The sequence below is a fragment of the Misgurnus anguillicaudatus genome, chromosome 10 (genome assembly GCF_027580225.2).
Source record: "Misgurnus anguillicaudatus chromosome 10, ASM2758022v2, whole genome shotgun sequence".
Lineage (NCBI taxonomy): Eukaryota > Metazoa > Chordata > Actinopteri > Cypriniformes > Cobitidae > Misgurnus > Misgurnus anguillicaudatus.
In genome coordinates, this window is record NC_073346.2 from 6,905,377 (window position 1) to 6,930,288 (window position 24,912).

The 24,912-nt window shown below is 37.5% G+C and overlaps 1 protein-coding gene across 1 annotated transcript in view; it reads left to right on the forward strand.

The window, feature by feature from the left end:
- grik3 (glutamate ionotropic receptor kainate type subunit 3) overlaps nt 1–24,076 on the forward strand; it is a 148,416-nt gene extending 124,340 nt beyond the window's left edge. The window contains exons 13-16 of the mRNA XM_055209467.2: nt 6,313–6,530; nt 17,666–17,891; nt 19,380–19,630; nt 20,550–24,076. Of these exons, the coding sequence (XP_055065442.1) occupies nt 6,313–6,530; nt 17,666–17,891; nt 19,380–19,630; nt 20,550–20,972 (1,118 nt within the window). The 3' untranslated portion in view covers nt 20,973–24,076. The remainder of the gene's footprint in view (nt 1–6,312; nt 6,531–17,665; nt 17,892–19,379; nt 19,631–20,549) is intronic.
- Nucleotides 24,077–24,912: the final 836 nt, after the last annotated feature.

The following is a 24,912-nucleotide window of genomic DNA, read 5'->3' on the forward strand; positions in this document are numbered from 1 at the left end:
TCTGCTGTTAAGCTTCAGTTGGCGGACAGATGGTCTTAAGTTTTCCTGCAAAATGTCTTGATAAACTTTGGGATTCATTTTTCCATCGATGACAGTAATCCATCCAGGGCCTGAGGCAGCAAAGCAGGCCCAAACCATGATATTATTTCACAGTTGGGATGAGGTTTTGATGTTGGTGATGGTTTGTGATGTTGATATTGGTTTGTGTTGGTGGTGCATTTTGTTCTTCACACATAGCATTGTGTGTTCTTTCCAAACAACTCAATTTTGGTTTCATCTGTCCACAGAATGTTTGCCAGTAGTGCTGTGGAACATCCAGGTGCTCTTTTGCAAACTTCAAACGTGCTGCAATTTTTTTTTGGACAGCAGTGGCTTCCTCCGTGGTGTCCTTCCATGAAGTCCATTCTTGTTTAATGTTTTCCTTATTGTAGATTTGTCAACAAAAATGTTAACAAGTGCCAGAGATTTCTGTAAGTCTTTAGCTGACACTCTAGGATTCTTCTTCACCTCATTGAGCATTCTGTGCTGTGCTCTTGCAGTCATCTTTACAGGACGACCACGCCTAGGGAGCGTAGCAACAGTGCTGAACTTTCTCCATTTGTAGACAATCTGTCTTACCGTGGACACGTGGACATCAAGGCTTTTAGATATACTTTTGTAGCCCTTTCCAGCTTTATCTCATCACATTGATTGGACCCCAGGTTGGCTGACTCCTGGCTCCAATTAGCTCTTGGAGAAGTCATTAGTCTAGGGTTTCACATACTTTTTCCACCCTGCACTATGAATGTTTACATGTTGTGTTCAATAAAAACATGAAAACATATAATGTTTGTGCGGTATTAGTTTAAGCAGACTGTGTTTCTCTATTGTTGTGACTTAGATGAAGATCAGAACATATTTTATGAACAAATTATGAAGAAATCCAAATAAGCCCAAAGTGTTCACATGCTTTTTCTTTCAACTGTATATATATGAGGAGGACCAGAATATTCATGAATGAATTAATGAATAAATTAATGAATTAATTAAATTAACTTATTTATTTTTCAAATAATGATATAATCCAAAAAAGCGTCCATGTATTTTATTATTAATATTTATTGTGTAAAATATGTAAATAAATAAATCACACTTTTTCATAATTAATGAATAATAAGACAAAACATGCTTTTCTGAAGTCTGTTAACCCCAAAGAGTTATACCAGAGGACATTTAACAAACGCCAATCAATAGACAGTGGGCAGTGATGAATCCTGTCAGATGAATGACTGAAGACTGTAGGAGTGAAAGAAGCTATCATTAGAATCTATCATAGCTATCATTGAAGCACTGAGATGAAATATAAGGGAATGTTTTTGTTTGGTGGGATGCTCTGTTATCTGGGTTTGAGGACATAACAGATCTGTTGGTAGCTATATTTGGTTCGGCGGGTACACAGATTCATCTCTAAATATAAAACACTTCACATGAGAATGAACACAGAGTTCTTGTAGAGAATGATTACAGAACTGTTAAATACATCCAAGCAATCATCACATTCCTGTCTAAGATCAAAGATCCTCTTAATCACCATTTGTACATTTGTCCAGTATATAGGACAATTGTAGATGATGGTGTGTGTGTTGTGTTAGGTGTCAGCAGTAAGCAAGCGGTGAAGCCACACCACGGTCTGATGATTGACATTGGTGTGAAATCACTAAACCTCTGTGGGGAAACCAGGCTTTAGAAAAATAGTCATCATTTGGAAATTCAGCTTATTATTATGCTAACATTTCTTAATGAAATAATGAACATTGTGAAATATCCACAATGGTAAAAATGGTAATAAAATAGTAAAAAATTGTATTGTATTATTATTAGATAATGTATTATTTTGGTACATAGGCCTACAGTCACATTTTTCTCTTAATTTGGTCTTTGGTCAGTTCATAGTTTTTGATTAGAATACAATCAAACCCACTTGAGCACAAAACCAACAAATATATCTATGTATTTTACTGTATTATATTCTTATAATCATTCGTATACCCGAGTGCTTACATTTGTGAGTCACCTAATGACTGAAACAAAACAGACAATACAGATTGACTCTATTGATTTCCAAAGACAGGGTTCCCACGGGTCCTTGAAATCCTTGAAAGTTTGTGAATCTGGGGGGAATTCAAGGCCCTGGAAAGTTTTTGAAAATATACATACATAGATAAAGGTCTTTGAAAGTGCTTGAATCTTTTCTGGAAAAAATCCATATTATTCCCTGTATAGTGTAGGATAATATCATAAAATTCCTTGCCATACTTCCTGAGTCCCTGAAATGCCGTTTTTGGCAATATTTCATATAGCAATATACTTCCTGGCTCCTGTGTCACCCTGTCTTTGTCGTTAAGCCTCACCATTGGTTGAATTTGATATACACATTCAGACAAACCTACCCATGGAGGCGTCTACCACAGTGACCCAGCATGAGTTTCTTCGAAAAATGAACTGTAATAATGTATCTTAAAAGGTAACACAAAGTAACATTGCTCTCACTTGAAATGTGCCCCACATTAGTCCTTGAATTTTAGGGTATTGGACCCAGAAAGTCCTTGAAAGGTCCTTGAATTTGAAGTTAACCAAGGCGTGGGAACCCTGCAAAGAGTTATTTATGTTATTTCAGTATTTATGGCTAAATTCATGAACCGGTTAATCTATACTCAAGTTAATCTACCCATGAGTTGATCTACAGACAAGTTGATTTATACAATTAATTAGGAAGTCGTGGTTAGAGAGTCAGCCACCCCCCACCTCCCAAATCTTTTCCCCAATTGCTCCTCGGGTGCTGGAAGGATAACTGCCCACTGCTCTGGGTGTGGGTGTGTGTGTGTATGTGCGTGCGTGCATGTGTGTGTGTGTGTGTGTGTACAGAAGTCTCTTTACAAGTATGAATTACCTTACACTGGTCACTATGTCATTTTCACTTATTACACGGCTTGTTGGAATGCTTGATTCTGATTCGCAACATTTGCAATATAAATATGTATTTAAATAACATACAGGTGCTGGTCATATAATTGGAATATCATGAAAAAGTTTTTTCACTAATTCCATTTAAAAAGTGAAACTCGTCTATCATATTCATTCATTACACAGACTGATATATTTCAAATGTTTATTTCTTTTAATTTTGATGATTATAACTGACAACTAATGAAAATTCCAAATTCAGTATCTCAGAAAATTTGAATATTACTTAAGACCAATACAAAGAAGGATTTTTAGAAATCTTGGCCAACTGATAAGGATGTACATCACTTAATACTTAGTTGGGACTCCTTTTGCCTCAATTACTGCAGCAATGCGGCATGGCATAGAGTTGATCAGTCTGTGGCATGATGAGTCGATCAGTCTGTGGCACTGCTCGGGTATTATGAGAGCCCAGGTTGCTCTAATAGTGGCCTACAGCTATTCTGCATTGTTGGATCTGGCATTTCCCATTTTCCTCTTCACAATACGCCATAGATTTTTTATGGGGTTAAGGTCAGGCGAGTTTGCTGGCCAATTAAGAACAGGGATACCATGGTCCTTAAACCAGGTACTTGAAGCTTTGGCACTGTTTTCCTGTTGGAAAATAAAATCTGCATCTCCATAAAGTTGGTCAGAAGCAGGAAGTGCTCTTAAACTTCCTGGAATACAGCTGTGTTGACATTGGACCTCAGAAAACACAGTGGACCAACACCAGCAGATGACATGGCACCCCAAACCATCACTGACTGTGGATACTTTACACTGGACCTCAAGCAACGTGGATTGTGTGCCTCTCCTCTCTTGCTCCAGGCTCTGGGACCCTGATTGCAAAATTTACTTTAATCAGAGAACATAACTTTGGACCACTCGGCAGCAGTCCAGAAGCGTGACGCTTCAGACGCTGTCTGTTGTTCAAGAGTGGCTTGACACAAGGAATGCGACAGCTGAAACTAATGTCTTGCATACATGTGTACGTAGTGGTTCTTGAAGCATTGACTCCAGCTGCAGTCCACTCTTTGTGAATCTCACTTTTGAGTGGGTTTTGTTTGACAATCCTCTCCACGGTGCGTTTATCCCTATTGCTTGTCGACTTTTTTCTACCACATCCTTTCCTTCCCTTCGCTTCTGTATTAATGTGCTTGGACATAGAACTCGGTGAACAGCCAGCCTCTTTTGCAATGAACTTTTGTGTCTTGCCCTCCTTGTGCAAGGTGTCAATGGTCGTCTTTTGGACAACTGTTAAGTCAGCAGTCTTCCCCATGATTGTGTAACCTACAGAACTAGACTGAGCGATCATTTAAAGACCTTTGCAGGTGTTTTGAGTTAATTAGCTGATTAAAGTGTGGCACCAGGTGTCTTCGAAATGTAACCTTTTCACAATATTCAAATTTTCTGAGATACTGAATTTGGCATTTTCCTTAGTTGTCAGTTATACAAAAATTAAACAAGATTAAAAGAAATAAACATTTGAAATATATCAGTCTGTGTGTAACGAATGAATATAATATACAAGTTTCCCTTTTTGAATGGAATTAGTGAAATAAATCAACTTTTTGATGATATTTTAATTATATGACCAGCACATATATATGAAATAATATTTACAAATGGTTAAACCAAATATTTGTTCATGACATTTGAATGTCTTGTCAGTAAACGGGTTTTCCTTGCAGGAAGGTATCCATTCATTAAATATGAGCAAACAAATGATATCAAATCAATATTTAATGTTCCTTACCTTACTTATGAGGTAAATAGCTGTGAAATAAGCGAGATAATGTACAGGCAGCAGGTTGTAATAACAAAATTCAGCATGACTCACACTGTCGTTATTTCGGTCATAACAACCTAATGCCTATACATTATTCTTTAATCTATACACGTTTTAATAAGAGTGAAAAAACAATTCAGCATCTCCAATTCACATAACCTTCATGTCACCTTTGGACACACTGACACAGCCAAGACTCAAACCTGTCTTGGCAACAGTGCTACCCACTGAGCCACCCTTTCAAAAGGAAAATGTTGTGTTAGTGCTGAACGGATACAACAGATAAACACACAAGAAGCAATAAACGCTTGATAGAAATACAAAATAAATGTTTTCACATTTCGTCAGCGAGACAGAGACTCCTTGTCTATATTTTTCTCTGTTTTTCATTGGTTTGTGTCACACACAAGCCCCTTCACGCTAGCGCACGGATAAAAGCGGAAAACACATTTGTCATGTCTGTCCAAAATTATTCAGGTTTGCCATGGTCTGCTTAACAAAAACGATTGGGTTATTATACAAAAATCTAGATTATTACATGAAAAATGGTCTGTATCTGCTGTTTCTCTCCGAAATCAAATAAATGTAAACCAGTCTAAGGTTGCTCTGCCAGTCTAGATTTGCTGGTCAGGTTTGATGGTTTTGGTGGTTTATCAGCGCTTTAGCCCAGCGGTGAGGGCAAATATTCATGTTTGTTAATGCCCTTATTTGATGGTGATATCTCTTTTTCATACTATTGTTTAAAACATTCACAAACTGAAAGTGGAAAGGCTAAGCATCAACCTGAATATTGAGCAGCAGCCTCCGGCGCTGAGCTTCGCTCTGACTTTCTTCTTCATGAGATGTAGGTGGGAATGTTAAATGCAGGTAATTATTCTCTTTGGGAAATGTTTTAAATTCAGCCTTTGCTGATGTTTCATTGCTTGTGAAAGAAATAGCAGGACAGGAAAAAGCAGGTCATCATAATTAATATGACTCTGAAGCAAAGCCTGGGAGAATAAGCCACAGGCGGACACAGTTTAGCAGCTCTACCTCGAGAGATAAGCAGATGTTCAGCTTCAGTGTTGTGCAGGTGAATCTGTCAGCTGCTTTGTTTGTCATGACATCAGCGTTTCCTTTAGAGCTTTCACACTGAAATGTGATAAATGAACATCCAAACAGCAAAACTACAGACCAGAGAGCCTCTCTCCTCTCAGAACGTGTGAACGTGTTTTATAAAATCTTCTGGATTTGAGAAATTATTTATGTAAAGTTTGTGTTGATGCTAAACACTTTAGGGTTAAAATTACGTTCTTTAGAATAACATATTACCTGTTTAGTCTAGATTGTTGGAAATTGCTTTTATTAATGTAAATTTTATAATGTTAAAAAACATTGGAAATAAATTGAAATAGCAGTGCTTTCATGGGGTCACTGACATTTATCATCATCTAGCAAATGTGAGAAACAAAAAGTCTTTGCTTATTCATCACATTAACTACGGATGTCCAAAAAGTGTCTACAGTAAATACTGACTGATGTGTTTCTGTGCTGCTTAGGTTCAGAGTTGATGCCTAAAGCGCTCTCTACCCGAATCATCGGAGGAATCTGGTGGTTCTTCACCCTCATCATCATCTCGTCATACACAGCAAACCTTGCTGCTTTTCTCACTGTCGAGAGGATGGACTCACCCGTGGACTCGGCTGATGATCTGGCCAAACAGACCAAAATAGAGTACGGGGTGGTTAAAGATGGAGCCACCATGTCCTTCTTTAAGGTACAATCTCATGATTTCAATCATATGTTTGTTTGTTTTTCCTTTACTACTGCCCAGAGTACAACTATTTGATATAACAGATGTTTAGATATACTCTACAACAGTGTTTCTTAACCTTTTTTGGGTACTGGACCCCTGCCATGTCTCAGACTATCCTTATTGACACCCAAGCCCTGCTCCCACCAGGCTTTTTATCTTCACCACAACCATTTTGTCTAAATTAAAGAAAGCTAATGCAAGGTGCAGTCCAACAAAAATTGTAAGAGAAACAAAAACAAAAAATTGCCTTAGTTTTAATAATATTCAACAAATACAATTCCATTTAGCTTTTAATTGTTTCCAGCATCATTAGCCAACTATGGTTGCAAGTTCCAAAGTGAAAGTGAAGTGAAAGTGACAAGCTTGTCAAGTATGCAACGCATACTTGAAATGTGACATCTGCATTTAACGAACAAGTGGTACAAGTTGTGAACAAACAAACACCCGGAGCAGTAAGCGGGCTCACAAAAAGATAAAGGGCGAGTTCTAATCGAAAGTGATACTCCCTTTGCCCTATTCCCTTCAAAGATCAGATCTCTTGATGTATAAACTCTAGAGAAAGTTGCACAATTGTGTCTCATAGTGTGGCTAATTAAACACACTTGGCAAATAGAGCAAAAAAATACAGCGTCTTTTTCTCTTTATTTGGATCGACTGTTCATGCTTCGTGAAGTGCCCTTCAAGGGCGCAAAACGGTATTTGGAATTCTCCCCAAATATTTTGTTATTGGCTTGTTAAACCATTCACATTTTGACGCTTTCTACATGTCTCCGCTGAACTTGACACTCGTGACTGCCGTGCCCATCTCAGAGGCCAATAACAGCTGTAGTACTAATAAAAACATTAGTAAAGTAATACGTTTTAGCAATACCTCTGAAGAAATGTTACCATATTAGCAAAATAAGCTGCTGTCAGAGCAATTGCGGCATTCACGCACTCCTCTGAGGATCTCATTTTCCAAATTGTTCTTTTAAGTCAGAATATAAAAATAACCTGGACATATGTTTTTACAAAAAAGTGTTCGATTTGTATTATTAGGGATGTGCAGATGAGGATTTTTTTCACATTTAAACCTATTAAACACAGTGCATATTTTAAACGAAAATATATTTTGCAAACAAGTTTAAAAGTTGGCTACATTTCATCTTTAACATTAAATTATTTAATATTTCCATTTATTAATAAAATTACATTTTAAAATCTTTGTTCATTATTACTCTTAACGAAAAACTCAACCCCAATAAAATAGTAGCTCCAATGACAAACTTGCTTATATTAAGCAGCTTGTTTATTTATAAAACGAATTTGACGGATGGTATCTGCGTTAAAACACAAATAAATGAAAGACATAACAGAACAACAATAAATGAGTAAAATGACTCGCTTATATTAAACAGAACGTTTAACAAAAACGAATAGATGGAAAACATTTACCCGCCCTATAACATAAATAAATCTAAAGATCCTTAGAATTTTCAAAACAAATTATTGGTTTTCGTTTATTTTAATCAATATAAACGACAACAATGTAAAATATAAACAAACTCACCTAAGGTAAGCGAAGAAATCAAACTTGAATCCTATGTATTATCAAAGCTTTCCGACTGTCACATTCACGTGAATTTTGTAAGTTAGGAAGTTGTTTACACTATATGAGTGCAGTATAATTTAACTAGCGATCATGTGCTGTGCTGGTGTGATTATGCTTTTTGCTACAGAGAGCAAAATATTTCAGTCGACCATTCATGCATTTAAGAGGCACCGAAATCTGTGTTCTGATCCGGGTTTCGGTAACCAACCCTAGTCACAACCCGCCAGCCTTGAGACCCGAACCAGCAACTCTCGATTTACAAACTGACTCTCTAACTACTAGGCTACAACTGCCCCATTTCTTGGCAATGAAGCTGCAGCAGCTCCCCCCTCTGCCTCTATTTCTTCAGTTTTGTATGAAGCCTGTGAAGTGGATGGGCCAGGGTCTCCCTCCATATTCAGAATCTCAGACACTGCTCTTGTTTTGATTGCCTCAATCTTGTCTGGCCTGATATATGGAGTCTTGAAGCGCGGATCGACCAAGGATCCCGTGTCAAGCATTTTCGTCTGTTATCTCATCATCATACTTCTCACTGAGATATTCTGTGACCATTGTCTTTATGTCCTTTGTGAGCTGTGTGTCATCATCAGAAGGCCTCTGCTCTGAAGAGGTGCAGCACAGGCTTAAGTTTGGACACACTCGCATAAGATTCACCAGACAGTGAATTTGTCAACTCAAGAAGTAGTTACAAGGCCTCGTTTATTGACTCTAAAACACCAATGTCCTGCCAGGTGGGCAAAACGTGCCTGGTTTTCTTGTCAGCAGTGAGTACATGATTATAGCCTTGTGCTGCTCAATCACCCTTGCCACCATCTTTTGATGTGTGCCACACCTGGTAGGATGATTCTGTCACAATCTTGTGTCTGGGCAGTTTAAGTTCTTCATGAGCATTCGCAAGGTCTCTTTTTATTTCCAAGAGAAAGAAAAGGCAGACACTATTTAACAGCCCAACAGCTCGTTCCACCCTCTTGTCCTTCCCCTCTCTCTCTGAGGAACGGAAAGGAGATTTTTATTTCTGAACTGATACATATGTTCATATAATAAAATGGATTGATTTGATTATTTTACAATTATTTGTGTTTTGTGAGTATCATTACATTACTATCACATTAAATATTTAGGCTAAATTATGAATTTTCAAATGAAGAGTTTGGTTCCAAAACACGATAAGCACCATTAAAAAAAATAAACGAGTTACCGCCAAAATTAGTATTGTATCAGGTCAGTATTAAAAAGTAAATTCTTAATATCACGCAAAATAAAATAAACGTTGTGTTTTCTGTCATCTTTTCTCCCTTTTTTTCCCAAAACGCGATAAACGGCAGTTCTCCTTCTCTGCAGAATGCAATAAATCCACACATCCGCACCATTCCACACATTGTAAACAATAATGGCAGCGCGTTGAATACATACGGAATCCTAGTTTTCCTCATCTACTTTGTACCTCATGATCACAAACAAAAAAACTAAAACAAAATAATACTTTTGATGGCATTGTTAAACCTGTGGTGATTTTCTATGATGGGAAAGAAAGGTAAGCCATCAAAATGTAATAATTTACGCGAGAGGCACTCTGGAGATGGAAAAATGCCGGCTGTTGTTTGTTCTTTCGACAGCATCAAGCTTCTGTCATGCTAACACATTGACCCCAGGGTTATCTTATGAAAAACTTTTCATTATTTTACTCAAAGTCAATGAAACTCGAGCAGGACCAAAACATTTTACAGCTGATCGCTGTCAAAAAAGTTCAGCGGCGACGTCCCAAGTATAACAGCACCAATGTGTTCTAAATATGAAAAAGTACGTGTTTTGATTAATGCCATTAATGTTTATTTTTTAAATCTGTGTATACCACTAGACAACTAAATGAATATAACATGACAAAGATGAATGCACATTTATACATTGATTCAATGGATTTAGAGCATTTTGAAAAAAAAATGTACTATTACTTTGTGGAAAAATCAGTTTTTATAACAAATCTTTGAAAATCAAATTATTGATTAGAATTTTTAATGTTATTATAACCTAAAGATGCTATGTGAAAGTTTGTAACAGAAAATAGTGTTTTTCATCTTGTCACTTTCTTGGTATGGAAAACACGTTTTTACCGAAATTAGTCAAAATGGATTCATTGCGTTTTGGAATCAAACTCTTCATATATTGTTATCATGCATCAGTTTTATGCTTGTAATCACTAACATTTTAGAACAAATGACTAATAAAATACTGATTTGACTGTTTGAAAATGATAAAATTAAGTAATTGTTATTATTACAATAGCTGTTTTGTTATTACAAGGAAAACAGAGACTAAAACTTACCAATAGCCAAGTGTAGTCAATGTCCAAAACACTGAAGTTGTGTCCATATGTTGAGTGATGCTGCTTTTACCATGTTTGTACCACTATCAGTTGTGATACATACTTATCTGTTTTAACTCAGCCACCAGGAGGCGAGTGCTTCAATCATTCCTTGGGCAATAACTTCACCTGTATGGTCTTCAGGACCGTAAGCCATTTGAAGGCATTTGTCCTGAAGATTCCAGTCTTCGTCTACAAAATCAATCGTAAGGCTCAGATAAGAGTCCAATGTGCGACTGGTCCATATATCTGACGTAGTGGCGAAGAATTGTACATTACGCAGCTGCCGCTCTACTGTCTCCCTCCACTCCGTATACAGTCGGGGAAGTGCTATTTGCGAGAAATGTTTTCGGCCCGGTAGCTTGTATTTGGGGTCAAGAACATGGATAAGATTTTTAAATCTCTCATATTTGACAAGGCTAATGGGAATCAAATCTTTTGCAATGCAATATGCAAGTGCTTTTGTGATGTCTTTGTCATAAGGCACGGCTTTGGAAAATGACGACATGAGACTCTACTAGGTAGTTGCGCTGGTGCTTCTAGATGGTCCACGTTTACCAACACTTGTTTGGGACTGTATTTTTTTGCATCTTCATGTTGTTTTAAATAATGAAACAGGTTTGTGGTGTTACCTGTTTTTGATGGCTCAAGTCTTCTGCACAGTTTGCAGTCCATGCTACTCTGTTTTGTGTCAGACTACTGAAGTTAAGTGACCTTTCTTGTCAACAATGTCTTTGACCTTCGTGCTGCACCCCGCCCCAGAAAGAGTAAATGCCATTGTCTTGTATTCTGGTGCCTTTTAATTAAACTAAATTTCTTTTATAGCCTAAAAATAGGCTAAACCTTGTGTTTACCTTTCTACAATCTCCATGATTGGAGGAAACTGCCAGATCTAATAAATCGGCTTACTATAGAAAAAAGATACAAGATGCAGTTCAATGTTCATCCCGCCAGGTTCATATAGTTTTTTTCCACTGATGTGGACCCCATGAAAGCTCAGGTGTTACAAGAAAAAGCTTTAAGTATCCTGGTTAAAAAAGTTAGAATGGTGGCACAGCAAAGCCATTTCTGGCTTATCTGCCCATTGTGGTTGTCCGTCAAAGCCATTTCTGTTTTTTCTGCCCACTGTGATGGCCCATCAAGGCCATTTCTGGCTTTTCTGCCAATTATGGTGGTCCTACAAAGCCATTCCTGGTCTTCCTTGCAGTTTGATGCAGTTAGAAACACAGTTGAAATGCACACAGTGTTCTTTTGCTTTGTTCAGCTCTTATCTGTCTGGAGATCAGCAGAAGGGAAAGGTTGTAGAGGCTCGCACTTTGGGTCATTACCCCAGAATTTGCCCATCAGAGCTCATTTTGTTTGAGATGTTGCCTATTCCTCAGTGTTGACAAACAGCTCTTCTTTATTAGACATTTGTAGAGCTGCAGGCTGGGCTACACCCTTTTGCTGTTCTACAATCTTAGGGTTAAAGCAGTTTTGTTCTGATTATCAGCTCCGGACACTTAACTTGTTCATTGGCAATGCCCCATTTTAGCAGGTACTAATACGATGAAACTCACTCTCTTAGTTTTTTTTTTTTTTTGACAGAGGAGCCGCTCCCCAGGTTCTGAGCTTGGTTACCTCTATGATGTAGCCTATTTTGAACCTTATTAGTGGTATTGTTTTTATTTCCTTTTTGGGTTTCCTTTTTATTAAACCATGAATCTTCCCCTCTGAAGCCTTTCCGCCTCACCCCTGAGTTAAGCTAAAGTCCCCTCAATAACTTCCGCTCTTGGGTGGTCTTTTTCCGTTTATTATGGACTTTCCACACGCTTATCTTCTCTGAAGATTTCCCAGCAGCTGGCTAGCTCTGTGCTATGCCTTTGTACAAGTTCACTTCCCTCCACTTGTGTACAGCCGACTTCTCTTGTGCGCTGGAAGGTTATTTTCCTGAGCATGCTCCCCCGTACGCTTTGCATAAGGTTTTAACACAGTCAGTTTCTGTGGACTTTTCAGAGAGACCCCTAGTATCACATCATTGACACAACATCGAGTGAGGGACTGGTGATCAGTTGATCCTATCTCAGCTCCTCAACACTAAGTCTGAATGAATGATGCAAACGTCATCCATTTTTACCCAGATCTCCGGAGAGGAGTCATGTTCGCCTATGTTCATTGGCCATTTTCAGATAGTATCAGAGTGGTTGGTCTTCCAAGGTTGAAACTCTAGGGTCACGTCATTGACACAACGTTTCATTTTGTTGTGCCATTGTTTGGAGGCTTTGACCATGTCTGCATCATTCCCGCAGATTATTACCATATCAATAGGACACATTAGAGATAATGAGGTGAAATGGGAGAAAGTGTTACTGTCTTTACTTTCATGAATATTATATAATCAGAGAATATTTGTTTAAGACAATTTGGTTTATTCAAAAGTAGACACTTCAAGCTTTTATTAGATATATGTATCAAGTTTCAACACTAAGTATTCACAGAGTTTTAGGGCCAGATTTACTAACGCTTAGTAGATTGCATTGGTCATTATGGAAATCAGCTGTTGCGTCTGTGTTATTTAATTTGCAATTTATTTAATTTATTAACACTCCCATTGGTGCTTTTTTAGAGTTGCGCTCTCATGCTAATTTGCCCCGTTTAGTAAATCTGGCCTTTAGTTTGTTTTAGTCATGCGTAGACAGAGATGGCTGAAAGCGCAATCTGTATATTTTCTTTCTTTTTAAGAAGCACAATGTTTAGTTGTTTTTATCAGTATACACAAATACAAGTAGACCCTCCACAGTTTCAAATTATGTATTAGTCGTATTTGTATTTTAAGTATTTTAAGTCTCTTTGTGATTAAAAAAGAAGAAGTTGTGGTGCCCGCCCACAGTTAACAGAGGTAGTGGAGACCAGCCCAAAGGAGGATGGGGAGAAAGATAAAGAAGAGCAGAGCATCTCCAAACTTTGTGTTTTATCCTTCCTTGACCATGTGACCAAACCCCACATGATACATTCAAACTGACCAATCAGAAGATGACCTTTAACCCCCACTGTACTGGACAAACAGCTCTGCCAATAGTCTTTGATCACTATCAGTGAGCACAGGAATGCAGATGGTACAGTGGGGAGTTGGGGATTGTGACAGAGAAATAAATTCCTGTTTTTCCCAGTATTCTTAGTCTTTCACTTGATTTTCCCCATAACTGCCGGACTGTGGCCCTGTCCCAATGGCGCACTTCATGTAGACTTTCGGTCTCGTGGCCTTAAATTGCATGTGCTTGCTTAGTCTACGAGTCCGTAGGGTGTCCATCTGTTATTTTTACGTTCCGATGTGTGCTCATCAGCGCCCCTTTTGAACCCTTGATGTGTCTTTGGCGAAGCCCGCACTGCAGCTGGTTTTGTGTGCTTTACCAACCCGTCCTTGCGAAAGAGCAATCAGACCAATCAGACGACGGAAGAAAGGAGTTTACACTGATAGGCAACTTCCCTTCCTATTTCCAAAGCAGGCTTCCAAAGGGCCAATGATCAGTGCGTAAAGGCATGGCAAACCCAAAAAATAATTATAGAGTTATTAGGGTCGCTATTTTTTAACCACGTTTCGGTTAAAGCCAAGATACAAGCATCCTTATTATCTGCAGATCATCAAACTTGCTTCTAAGAGTTTGGACATTAGCCATGATGATTGATGGTAGATTTGTTTCGTTTTCATTGTTACCCGTACCCTTCCTTTCCTCCAAGAGTTACAATCCTGACTAGTGGAAAAGCATTATTTATGAACACCGTTTCCATGCGGCAGACATTGATCCACAGGATAACGAACATTTTAAAAGGCAGATGCCACTGAAGGTAAAACTCTCGACCATACTGAATACTCCCTCACCGGTTGTTTAACAGGTGATCCGTTCAGACAGATGTGAAGAAGAGATAATGCCCATAATAGGGCAATATACAGCACATCCATTTGGCAAACTTGGCCCACAGTGAACATCTTCAGCAACAAGATCCCAAAATGAACTTAACATGACATACAAGTCAGTTGTTTTATTTCCGCTTCTGATCACCACGTGCCCAGCGCCCCCTGTACTGTTGATTTCTGACACATCATGAAAGAGACTACATTCAGTATTTTATTTAATCCCTGAAGCTTTTTTGCCACCAGTATTGAATGTTAACAGACGATTTTTGACAGACAGCTTTAGCCAACTTTTCAAAAAAGATTCAACTTTCCTGTGCTTGGACACTGAGAATTAAATCAATACTATTCCACAAAAGAATTTTTTAAGCTTTTTTCCAGTTAGATCTTAATTCCCACTGTAAAAGCAAATTCTCTCGCTTCCCCTGCATGTTTGAAGTTTTACTTCATAATGATTTTTTGATTTCAAACTTTCTGCTTTTGCCTGCAGGCTTTAACTTCTCAACTGCTTTGAGTTTTTGCTCTCAGATGCAGTAGAGACGAGCAGAGGTCTAAAATATATCGCGTTTCCACACGAAACCTTCCACTGACAGTGACACAAAATCTCTGTGTCCTCTATCGCCGATTACGTATTTATACGCTCTGTTAAAATATAGACTACTTTTGCCATTTCTGCTGATGTTGTAATATTTTTATATAGGCCGTGCTTTCCTATAATCTTCCAAAACGTAGCTCAGCGTTTTCTTGTGGATTTATGTTGGTACGTAACAGTGCTATCAGACCTATCAAAATGTCAATTATTTATAGTTGAAAAGCTCATGAGCTACAGCATTTGATATTGCACAAACGTTAAGAAGCAGACTGTCAGGTCAGGACTGAAATGTTAACACAAGGTTTAATCAAAGAGCAAACACACGTGTTCATTGTCTTGGGTCACTTTAAATGTTTCACGCAAATGAAGCAACAATTATCCGTGATTAGCTTCACTTTCTAACGTGACCTCTTTTACAAAAGCATGAAATGGCATTTAACTGAGTGTTAATCGTGAGGTTAAAGCTTCATTATTCAGAGACAGAAACACACAGAGAGAGAGAGAGAGAGAGAGACACACACACACACACACCTAATAGACCCTCAAGACTATCTATTTCTAAGAGACTCCATCGCTACACTATTTCTGCACTAATTCTATAGTATAGAGGACATAATGTATGTACTGTTATTTTCTGTTTGTATGAAATACTCAGTCTTTGACAATAAGTGCAAACCATTTCACACTACAATGTTCTTATCTTTGCATTTCCATTTTCAATGTACGGCAAATAACTCTGTAATAGAATTGTCATTTTTCTAGGATTAATTTCTGAGACTTTACCTGCTGAATTAAACATGTAATGTAACAGCGACATAGTACACTGCTGTTTACAAAACGTCCAATTTGCATATTTAACCTTTAAATGCATACCTCGGGTCCTTAGTGACCTGGGGCATCATTCACTACCCCCAGTCATATTTTAAAGTTAGGTCTTCAGCTTCTTGGTTTTCCTAAATCTACGTCTTATAATATTTGATAATGAAAAGTTGTTTCTGTTATTAAATTGTTGATTTGATAAAAAAGTTGCAGTGCTCTGACTACGATGATGACTGAATTATTAGTGTGGGACTTCAACCGTGTACATTTTTAACATCTGTTTGATGACAACTAAAATGTCAAAATATAACAAAACATGATTTAATTTATCATTCTGAAATTGGTAATGAACTATTAGGACAGATTTGGGTATTTTAGAGATCCAATCGTGTAAGATAAACATCCAGGGTCACTAAAAGAGACGAATATGTAATAATGATTAGGTAAACACAACCAGAAAGCTAGTATACACCCACCTAAAGGATTATTAGGAACACCTGTTCAATTTCTCATTAATGCAATTATCTAATCAACCAATCAAATGGAAGTTGTTTCAATGCATTTAGGGGTGTGGACAATCTCCTGAACTCCAAACTGAATGTAAGAATGGGAAAGAAAGGTGATTTAAGCAATTTTGAGCATGGCATGGTTGTTGGTGACGGACGGGCCGGTCTGAGTATTTCACAATCTGCTCAGTTACTGGGATTTTCACGCACCATTTCTAAGGTTTACAAAGAATGGTGTGAAAAGGGAAAAACATCCAGTATGCAGCAGTCCTGTGGGCGAAAATGCCTTGTTGATGCTAGAGGTCAGAGGAGAATGGGCCGACTGATTCATGCTGATAGAAGAGCAACTTTGACTGAAATAACCACTCGTTACAACCGAGGTATGCAGCAAAGCAGTTGTATAGCCACAACATGCACAACCTTGAGGCGGATGGGCTACAACAGCAGAAGGCCCCACCGGGTACCAATCATTTTCACTACAAATAGGAAAATGAGGCTACAATTTGCACGAGCTCACCAAAATTGGACAGTTGAAGACTGAAAAAAATTTGCCTGATCTGATGAGTCTCGATTTCTGTTGAGACATTCAGATGGTAGAGTCAGAATTTGGCGTAAACAGAATGAGAACATGAATCCACCATACCTTGTTACCACTGTGCAGGCTGGTGGTGGTGATGTTATGGTGTGTGGGATGTTTTCTTGGGACACTTTAGGCCCCTTAGTGCCAATTGGGCGTCGTAAATGCCACGGCCTACCTGTTTCTGACCATGTCCATCTCTTTATGACCAGCATGTACCCATCCTCTGATGGCTACTTCCAGCAGGATAATGCACCATGTCACAAAGCTCGAATAATTTCAAATTGGTTTCTTGAACATGACAATGAGTTCACTGTACTAAAATGGCCCCCACAGTCACCAGATCTCAACCCTATAGAGCATCTTTGGGATGTGGTGGAACGGGAGCTTCGTGCCCTGGATGTGCATCCCACAAATCTCCATCAACTGCAAGATGCTATCCTATCAATATGGGCCAACATTTCTAGAAAATGCTTTCAGCACCTTGTTGAATCATTGCAGGGCAGTTCTGAAGGCGAAAGGGGGTCAAGCACAGAATTAGTATGGTGTTCCTAATAATCCTTTAGGTGAGCGTATAGTGTATGTTATGTGGCATGTAGGCTCGTATAACATTACATACCTATTATTGCATTACAGTTCACACAGTAAACTAAGAGCAGATACTATCAGTAATAATCCAATGAAGAGGTGTCACTTATAAAGCTTATTCCAATATCAGCTGGGTTTACTTTAGACAACTTTCCTCTTTATTTTTAAGAAATCAAGAGTGTCCACGTTTGAAAAGATGTGGGCTTTCATGAGCAGTAGACAGAGCACATCTTTTGTCAAATCTATTGAAGATGGGATTCAGAGAGTACTAAAGTCAGACTACGCCCTGTTGATGGAGTCCACCACCATCGAGTATGCGACCCGCAAGAACTGTAACCTTACACAGGTCGGTGGCATTATCGACAGCAAAGGTTACGGCATCGGCACCCCCAAAGGTATGACTAACATCATAACAGATTATTCTGATGTCAGTAAACCTGTGAGCACACACGTTTACCATCAGGTTACACAGATGATTATTTGATCACTTAGTATTAAAAGTGAACATCATTTCCCCATTTCTTTATTTTTCCACAATGGTTTTCTGTAAAGCTGCTTTGCAATGATGCAAAACTGTAAAGCACTATAGTAAATATGTGGAGGATGTAACATTAAATAATATCACTTTTTACACCCTTTTTTTTTTAAATTTTTGTTTAATGGACATAACATCATGTGTAACATCAATATCTTTATATACAGGATTATGTATTTTTCACATTTCATTTGAATGAATATATGCAGTTTCCTGGACAGGATCTATCCTAGTCCCAGACTAAAATGCATGTTGGAGTTGACATCATTTAAAAACACCTTAACATATATCAGTGTCATTGTTTTGTCTCAAGATGCACACCAGTATTGTTTTTTGTAAGGTATTTTTTGCATAAAAAAGTGTTCCTGATGAATTTTTATGTTAATCTGCAATTCCGTGATTCTCCACTTAATGGCGCACTTACCCAATTAATTAAACAACTTAAGCAAAAACGTTGTTTACTCATTTTAAACTCTGTGTATGTTTTGATAATCGTTCTGAATCTGATCTCTAACAAAATTCCTTCACAAAATTGCAATTATTTCAGCTTTTTGCAAAAAAAAGTGTATTTGTAAAGAAAAATACCCATATTTAATATTTAATTTTTTCGTTGCAAAACGAGATAACTTTAATTTTTCAGAAATCTCGTTTTTTGGTTGTGCATTCCAATTAATATCAATTCAACTGCAGTTGGTTTGTTTTGATTTAAACCTTCATAACTTAAAAAAATACAGCAAAATAATAACATGATAACATAATAATAAACATGTTTTGACAAAAATGTTAAAAACGGATTTATCTCATTTTGCAACGAAAATCTTCCAATATAGATAGGATGAAACTTGTTGTTCACGTTTCGTTTGTTTGTTTATTGTTTGTTTAAAAGCAGAGGGTTTGTTCTTTCATTTTATATATTTGTATGTTTATATATTTTTAGAAGAAATTTTTCCTTGAAGACATTTTTTGAAAATCACAAAAAATGCTGGCGGCCAACTTTTCACAAAATGGCTGGCAGGGAATGAGTTAAATGTCCTAATATGACAAAGGTCTAGTCCTGGATTAATCTAAACCCTGTCCGCCCCTTAGTTTTGTTAAACAATCAACGTTTCTTGTATAACTCTTTGAATATTAAATGTTAATGTTTTGAATCGTATAACTGTTGCAGTTGTTTTGTTAAAGTAATACCGTGAAGCAGTAACGGTAGTAATAGAAGCTATTTGCAAGATGCATCAGACTGGTCAAATTCACAAATTAACTGTCATTAAATGATTGTATATTTTTATCAGAGGTAGTTTCTATGAAAGCTCCTGGTTGTCTGGTGAATGTTCTGTTGATGTGTTTTATTCAGGCTCTCCGTACAGGGATAAAATCACTATAGCTATCCTGAGTATCCTGGAGGACGGTCGTATACACATGCTGAAAGAGAAGTGGTGGAGCGGCAGCAGTTGTCTGGAGGATGAGCGGCACGAGACGGGACCAATGAGCATTCAGAATCTGGGCGGTATCTTCATCATCCTGGCCTCTGGTCTTCTTCTCTCTGTGTTTGTGGCTATAGGAGAGTTCGTTTACAAACTGAGGAAAACTGCTGAGCGTGAACAGGTGATACTCACTATCAGAATTTAATTTTTCTGCCGGTTACCTCACATTATTACTATACATTAGTTGATTGTGGCCACATTTAGACACCAAAATACAATAGTTACAACATCTAAGTTATATTTAACAATACACTTACAACCAGTCAGAACACCATAGCACCATGCAGACACGCATCAAGCCTACAGAAATGCTACACACAAGCATCATGACAGAGAGTTTAGGACGGATGCATTCAGAAAACTTTTCATAGTGTCTGAGGTTTATATCAAGAGTGTCAGTTGGGAACATCACACACACGCACAGACACACACATCAATGCCTACCTTTACATATGCAGATGCTCAGATATTCAACATTCTGAAGTGACAGCCTGCTGAATTACATTCACACCTGATAACATCACAGTCATTTATCTGCGGTTTGAATGAAGAGATGAATAAGCCCTTCAAACGGCAAACAGATTTGAAAGTAAATAGTGAAATCACTTCCTCTTTATGTAGACACATTTCACAGATAAGATTCCACTGCAGGAGGTTGACATTTAAACCACTTTGATCATGTATGCCAGTGTAAAACCATGCAGACGAATGAGAATATTTTCATTACACATCTCACCAAACTAAATCACTGCATGCTTTCTACTCAACCGAACCGTTTTGCAAGTGCATGCAATTTTGCACAAACGTTATCAGGTCAGATATAATTTTTATGTCAGAAATAAATGAATATGTAGCGTGGAAGGGGACAATTTGCTCAAACCCCTAGAAGTCATTGCCTTTTATGAAAGAAAATCAAAATAAGGGTGAGAAAATATAGTTTGTTCTTCAAAGATTACTCTCGTTTGAAGGACGTGAACGTACTTACTTGCTCTTTTGCTTTTGTTTTCCCCCCACCATGTGTCCTTTTTTTCCATCAAGAGGTCTTTCTGCAGTGCAGTGGTGGACGAGATCAAACTGTCGTTCACGTGCGAGAGACGAGTGAAACACAAACCCCGGCAACGGCCGGCGCCCGAGCCGAAGACGCACGCGGCGATCAACATGCACTCCTTCAACGACCGTCGCCTGCCAGGAAAGGACAGCTCGAGCTGCAACAGCGCGATGACGCCCGTATTTCCATGACGTGCCTGGGCGACGGGCACTTGAGGCACGTCCCGGGCGGCGTACCCGAGAACAGGGACTACGGGCCCGAGATGATCACCGCATTCACCATCAACCGCAGAGACATCCGACATCAAACGAGCAGTCAGAACGGAGGAAGTAAACCGGGTAGCGAGCACATCCTCAAACCAATGTATCCAACCATGCCGTTGAGAGAGGGCGGCCGATCCGTGTCCTTCCTGTAAGAGCCCGAGATCTCCCAAACCGAGTCTGATGTTTACAACCGGCACTCGAACGCAAAGCTCCCGAACCCCAACTAAATGAAAATCTAAGTTTCACACCGCAATGGACCTGACGAAGCTTTCTGAAGCATGGCAATAAATGAAACTACAGATTAAAGGGAAGCAGATTTCTTTTATAGCACATCGATTCATTTTAAAGAGTTCTGATCGTTTCCAGTCGCGTGGAAATCCTGTGGCTGATGTTTTGCGGTGTGGCCATAAAATTAAACGACGTGCTCTCAACGAACAGTAACAACGGCGGCGAGAAAACCTTTACAGCCGCCTGTGTTCATGGAAATGCACAAAAATAAACAGGGTTGATTTCATTCGACTCACCTCAATAAATTAAAAAATGAAGAACGATTCCTTTCCACGGCCCGTGAACTCATTGCGCAGTGCTTACAAGTTAGACTTGCAGCCATTTTGATTGATTTGTGCTTCATACTTTGCCAGCAGATGTTTTTACACAGCAAGATCTAACGGTAATGACAGATAAACACAACGCTTGCCAAAGATCTGTCAACCAAATGGATTTAGACACTTGAAACGCAGTTTTCCCTGCAAACGAGAAAGCGAATGACATCTCGACTCCATTGTTTGTTCAATTTTGAGTTATCCCTTTTCGGATCAAGAATTTTCCCTTCACACAAAGTACGTGGAGTATACCGAGGATTCAAACGCTGGGATATGAATCCAGAATACAAGAGCTGGAATCTTTCTTCTGTAAGTGCATTGATGTACAGGATTCATAGGAGGCGTGGCCTTTGTCAAATCATTAAATCAAAAGAAAATGAGGTTTTTATCCCATCTGCCCTTGCTGTTGTCTTTGATTCATGAAGAAATAATGAAGGTGTTTCTGTACTACTGTTCCAGAAGCAAACACAACTAATTGTTTACTCGTTCTTGTGTCATTGTTAAACTCCTGTCAAACAAGTTATTATTCGCCGATGACTTGACCTTCTTCGTTTAGGGTTGCATTTTCACGATCGGTGACAAAACAGCCAAGAAATGCAGATGAGCTCTGAATGAGGTGAAGAAAATGAGCAAACCCTTTAATAATGTTTACTCATCAACCTTTTTTCTTTATTGGTCACTTTTGAAGTGAAATGAAAGGAACCTAAGCTGTTTTTGTCACAGTAAAGTTAAATGATCAGTGCCAGTGATAATAACCTCAGTTATGATATATCATCAGTTCAAATTCAGTCCTCTACAGCAGTCTGTAACTGCATATCGTCATAGTTTAATGTGAGGTCAATCGCTTTGAAAGGCTTAGGGTAAGCGCCAAGTGAAAAACCCATGTTTTCCATATTTAATATAAATAAACAGAGACCTAGACAGAGCAACATGGCAATATATACATGTGTATTAGATATGAAAAGTGCAATACAAATGTCCACTGCTGGACCGTCGCGGATTAGAGAAGATTAAGGTAAACTTCAAATCATTCTCATCGAGTTTCACCTGATGAAGCGTTGACATGACCGGGTGTAGGTGCTACGAGTCTTCACCCGCTGCCCGCTCGCGGCAGCTCGACCAATGACAGGCCTCCGTGAGGTCAATAAACACTGACGAATACAAACAATGAAAAGCATTTTTCTGTTCGACGTTTTTATGGTGAATTGCGTAACGATCAGAATACCTTCATGTGACTCGATGTTTCTTTGGTGAAATCTCATTGTATATGTGGTATTCGAATTCTGTGTCATTTTAAGACTCTTGCAAAGTAGGGTATATATTAGATGAAAATGACAGAAAAAAACTACTGTATTTTGCTAAATACCGATGATTTTTACCTGTATTTTTCCTTTCCTTCTTTTGTGCGCCGATGTATCGGATGTGATACATGCACATTGTATTATAAGATCTAGTCTGAAGATAACTAAAGCTGATTTAAAGAAGCAATCATTTAATGTCCATTCAGTTTGATTCAATGAAGAGGTTGATATTAATACTGTATGTAAGACCTCGGGATGTTCAACAACGTCATGTATTCATATCAGATGTACATAAAGACTTCAATCCGAGTAGACTGATTTTCATTTTCACCAGTCATTGATATTTAATTATTTATTTCTCATTTATTTCCATCCACAGTCTTTAAACGTCTTTATAGATTCTGTAGAGATTGCTGTTTTGTCATATCTGTCTTAACCACTTGTTCAGTCTATTTTTAGAAAAAATGAGAAAAAAAATACATCGCTTCAATTTGTATGTCATCGTGCAGATCTGTTTCTCTGAAACCTCTTTTAATATTTTTTATTCATTTTGACAGTACAAACCCCTTAAAGGACATAAAAGAAGTGTTGTTATGAATGAAGATTTCAATTAAATATCAAGAGCCAAACATTAAAGTTCTGTCATTTATTTACTTTCACAAGATGTTTTGAAGGATCTTCACCCAGCTCTTCATCACAGATATATAAAAATCCAAACGTTTACTTTCAGTGATTGACATCTAACGCTTTTAAATATAAAACAAAGGGTTTTTTATCACAGAATAACAGCTTCACTTCTGCTTGATCTCACACAAAGCTATAATATAATCTATATGATTTATTTATGAAGTCATAAGACATCAAGAAGACATTTCTGCTTTCTTAAAGCTGTGGATTGGAACCGTTTAAGATTCTTTACAAAACATTTAGTTGTGTCAGACGGAAACAATAACGTGAAGTTTATAATTTTGAGAAACTGGAGCAGTCAGCTTGTCTGTAGCAGTTTGACGATGTTAAATTCATTTTAGACTACAAATCATTATTATTGAACTGAATTCAATCTAATATTTACACTTTGACACATTAATTGTACAGTAATTATTGACATTTACCGAATCATATTTATCACAAATGCCTTCATATCGTACTGAATAAAAGACAATGAAGTATTCATCAATATCAGTCTGAAATACATTACATCAACATTTACATCGGGTTTACATTGGATCAATCAATCTTATTTACTAAACATAGACGTTTATTTTGTAAAAAATAAACAATGAATAAACAATGTGAATATTGCTGTTTTACAAAATTGTATGAAAGAAAAGAAAATAAACAAACTTTTGCATATCCTGTTTTTTATTATGATTATTTTATGATTATTATATGATAATTTTATTGATCATATTTAACAGTTTTGCTATCAGTGTAGATATGTATGCAGCTAGCTGATGTAAAAGTAATTCAGATGATGTGATTGTGATGTGCTTATATTTCTTTAAATCCTCTCAACCAGTACACTGCAAAAATGGCTTGCTTTCTTATTATTTTTGTTTTGTTTTCAGTAAAAGTATCTATAAATTCTTTAATTAAGATGAATTTTCTTAATGAGCAAAGTTTATATTTTTTGTCTAAAAACTAGACTTATTTTCCTAGGTCATTAAGTGAATTAGTGCTTAAAACAAGCAAAAAAATCTGCCAATGGAATAAGAACATTTTTCTTGAATTAAATGTTTATGAAAAAAGTAAACTTCTTTCAAGAAAAAATTTCTTATTCCATTGGCAGATTTTTTGCTTGTTTTAAGCACTAGTTCACTTAAAGTTTTTTTAATCTAAAAACTAGACTTTAGGTCATTTTGCTCATCAAGAAAAAGCATCTTAATTTAAGAATGAATAGATATTTTTACCTAAAACAAGACAAAAATACTAAGTAAGAAAGTCATTTTTTGCTGTGTACACTGCAAAAAATTATTTTCAAGAAAAATTTTTTTGTATTTTTGTCTTGTTTTCAGTAAAAATATAAAAAAATTCTTAAATTAAAATGCTTTTTCTTGATGAGTAAAATGACCCACAAAAATCCATCAAGTTTTTAGACCAAAAATATCAAATTTAATTGATTTGGTGCATAAAACAAGCAAAAAAATCTGCCAATGGGGTAAGCAAATTTTTCTTAAATTTTTCTTGGA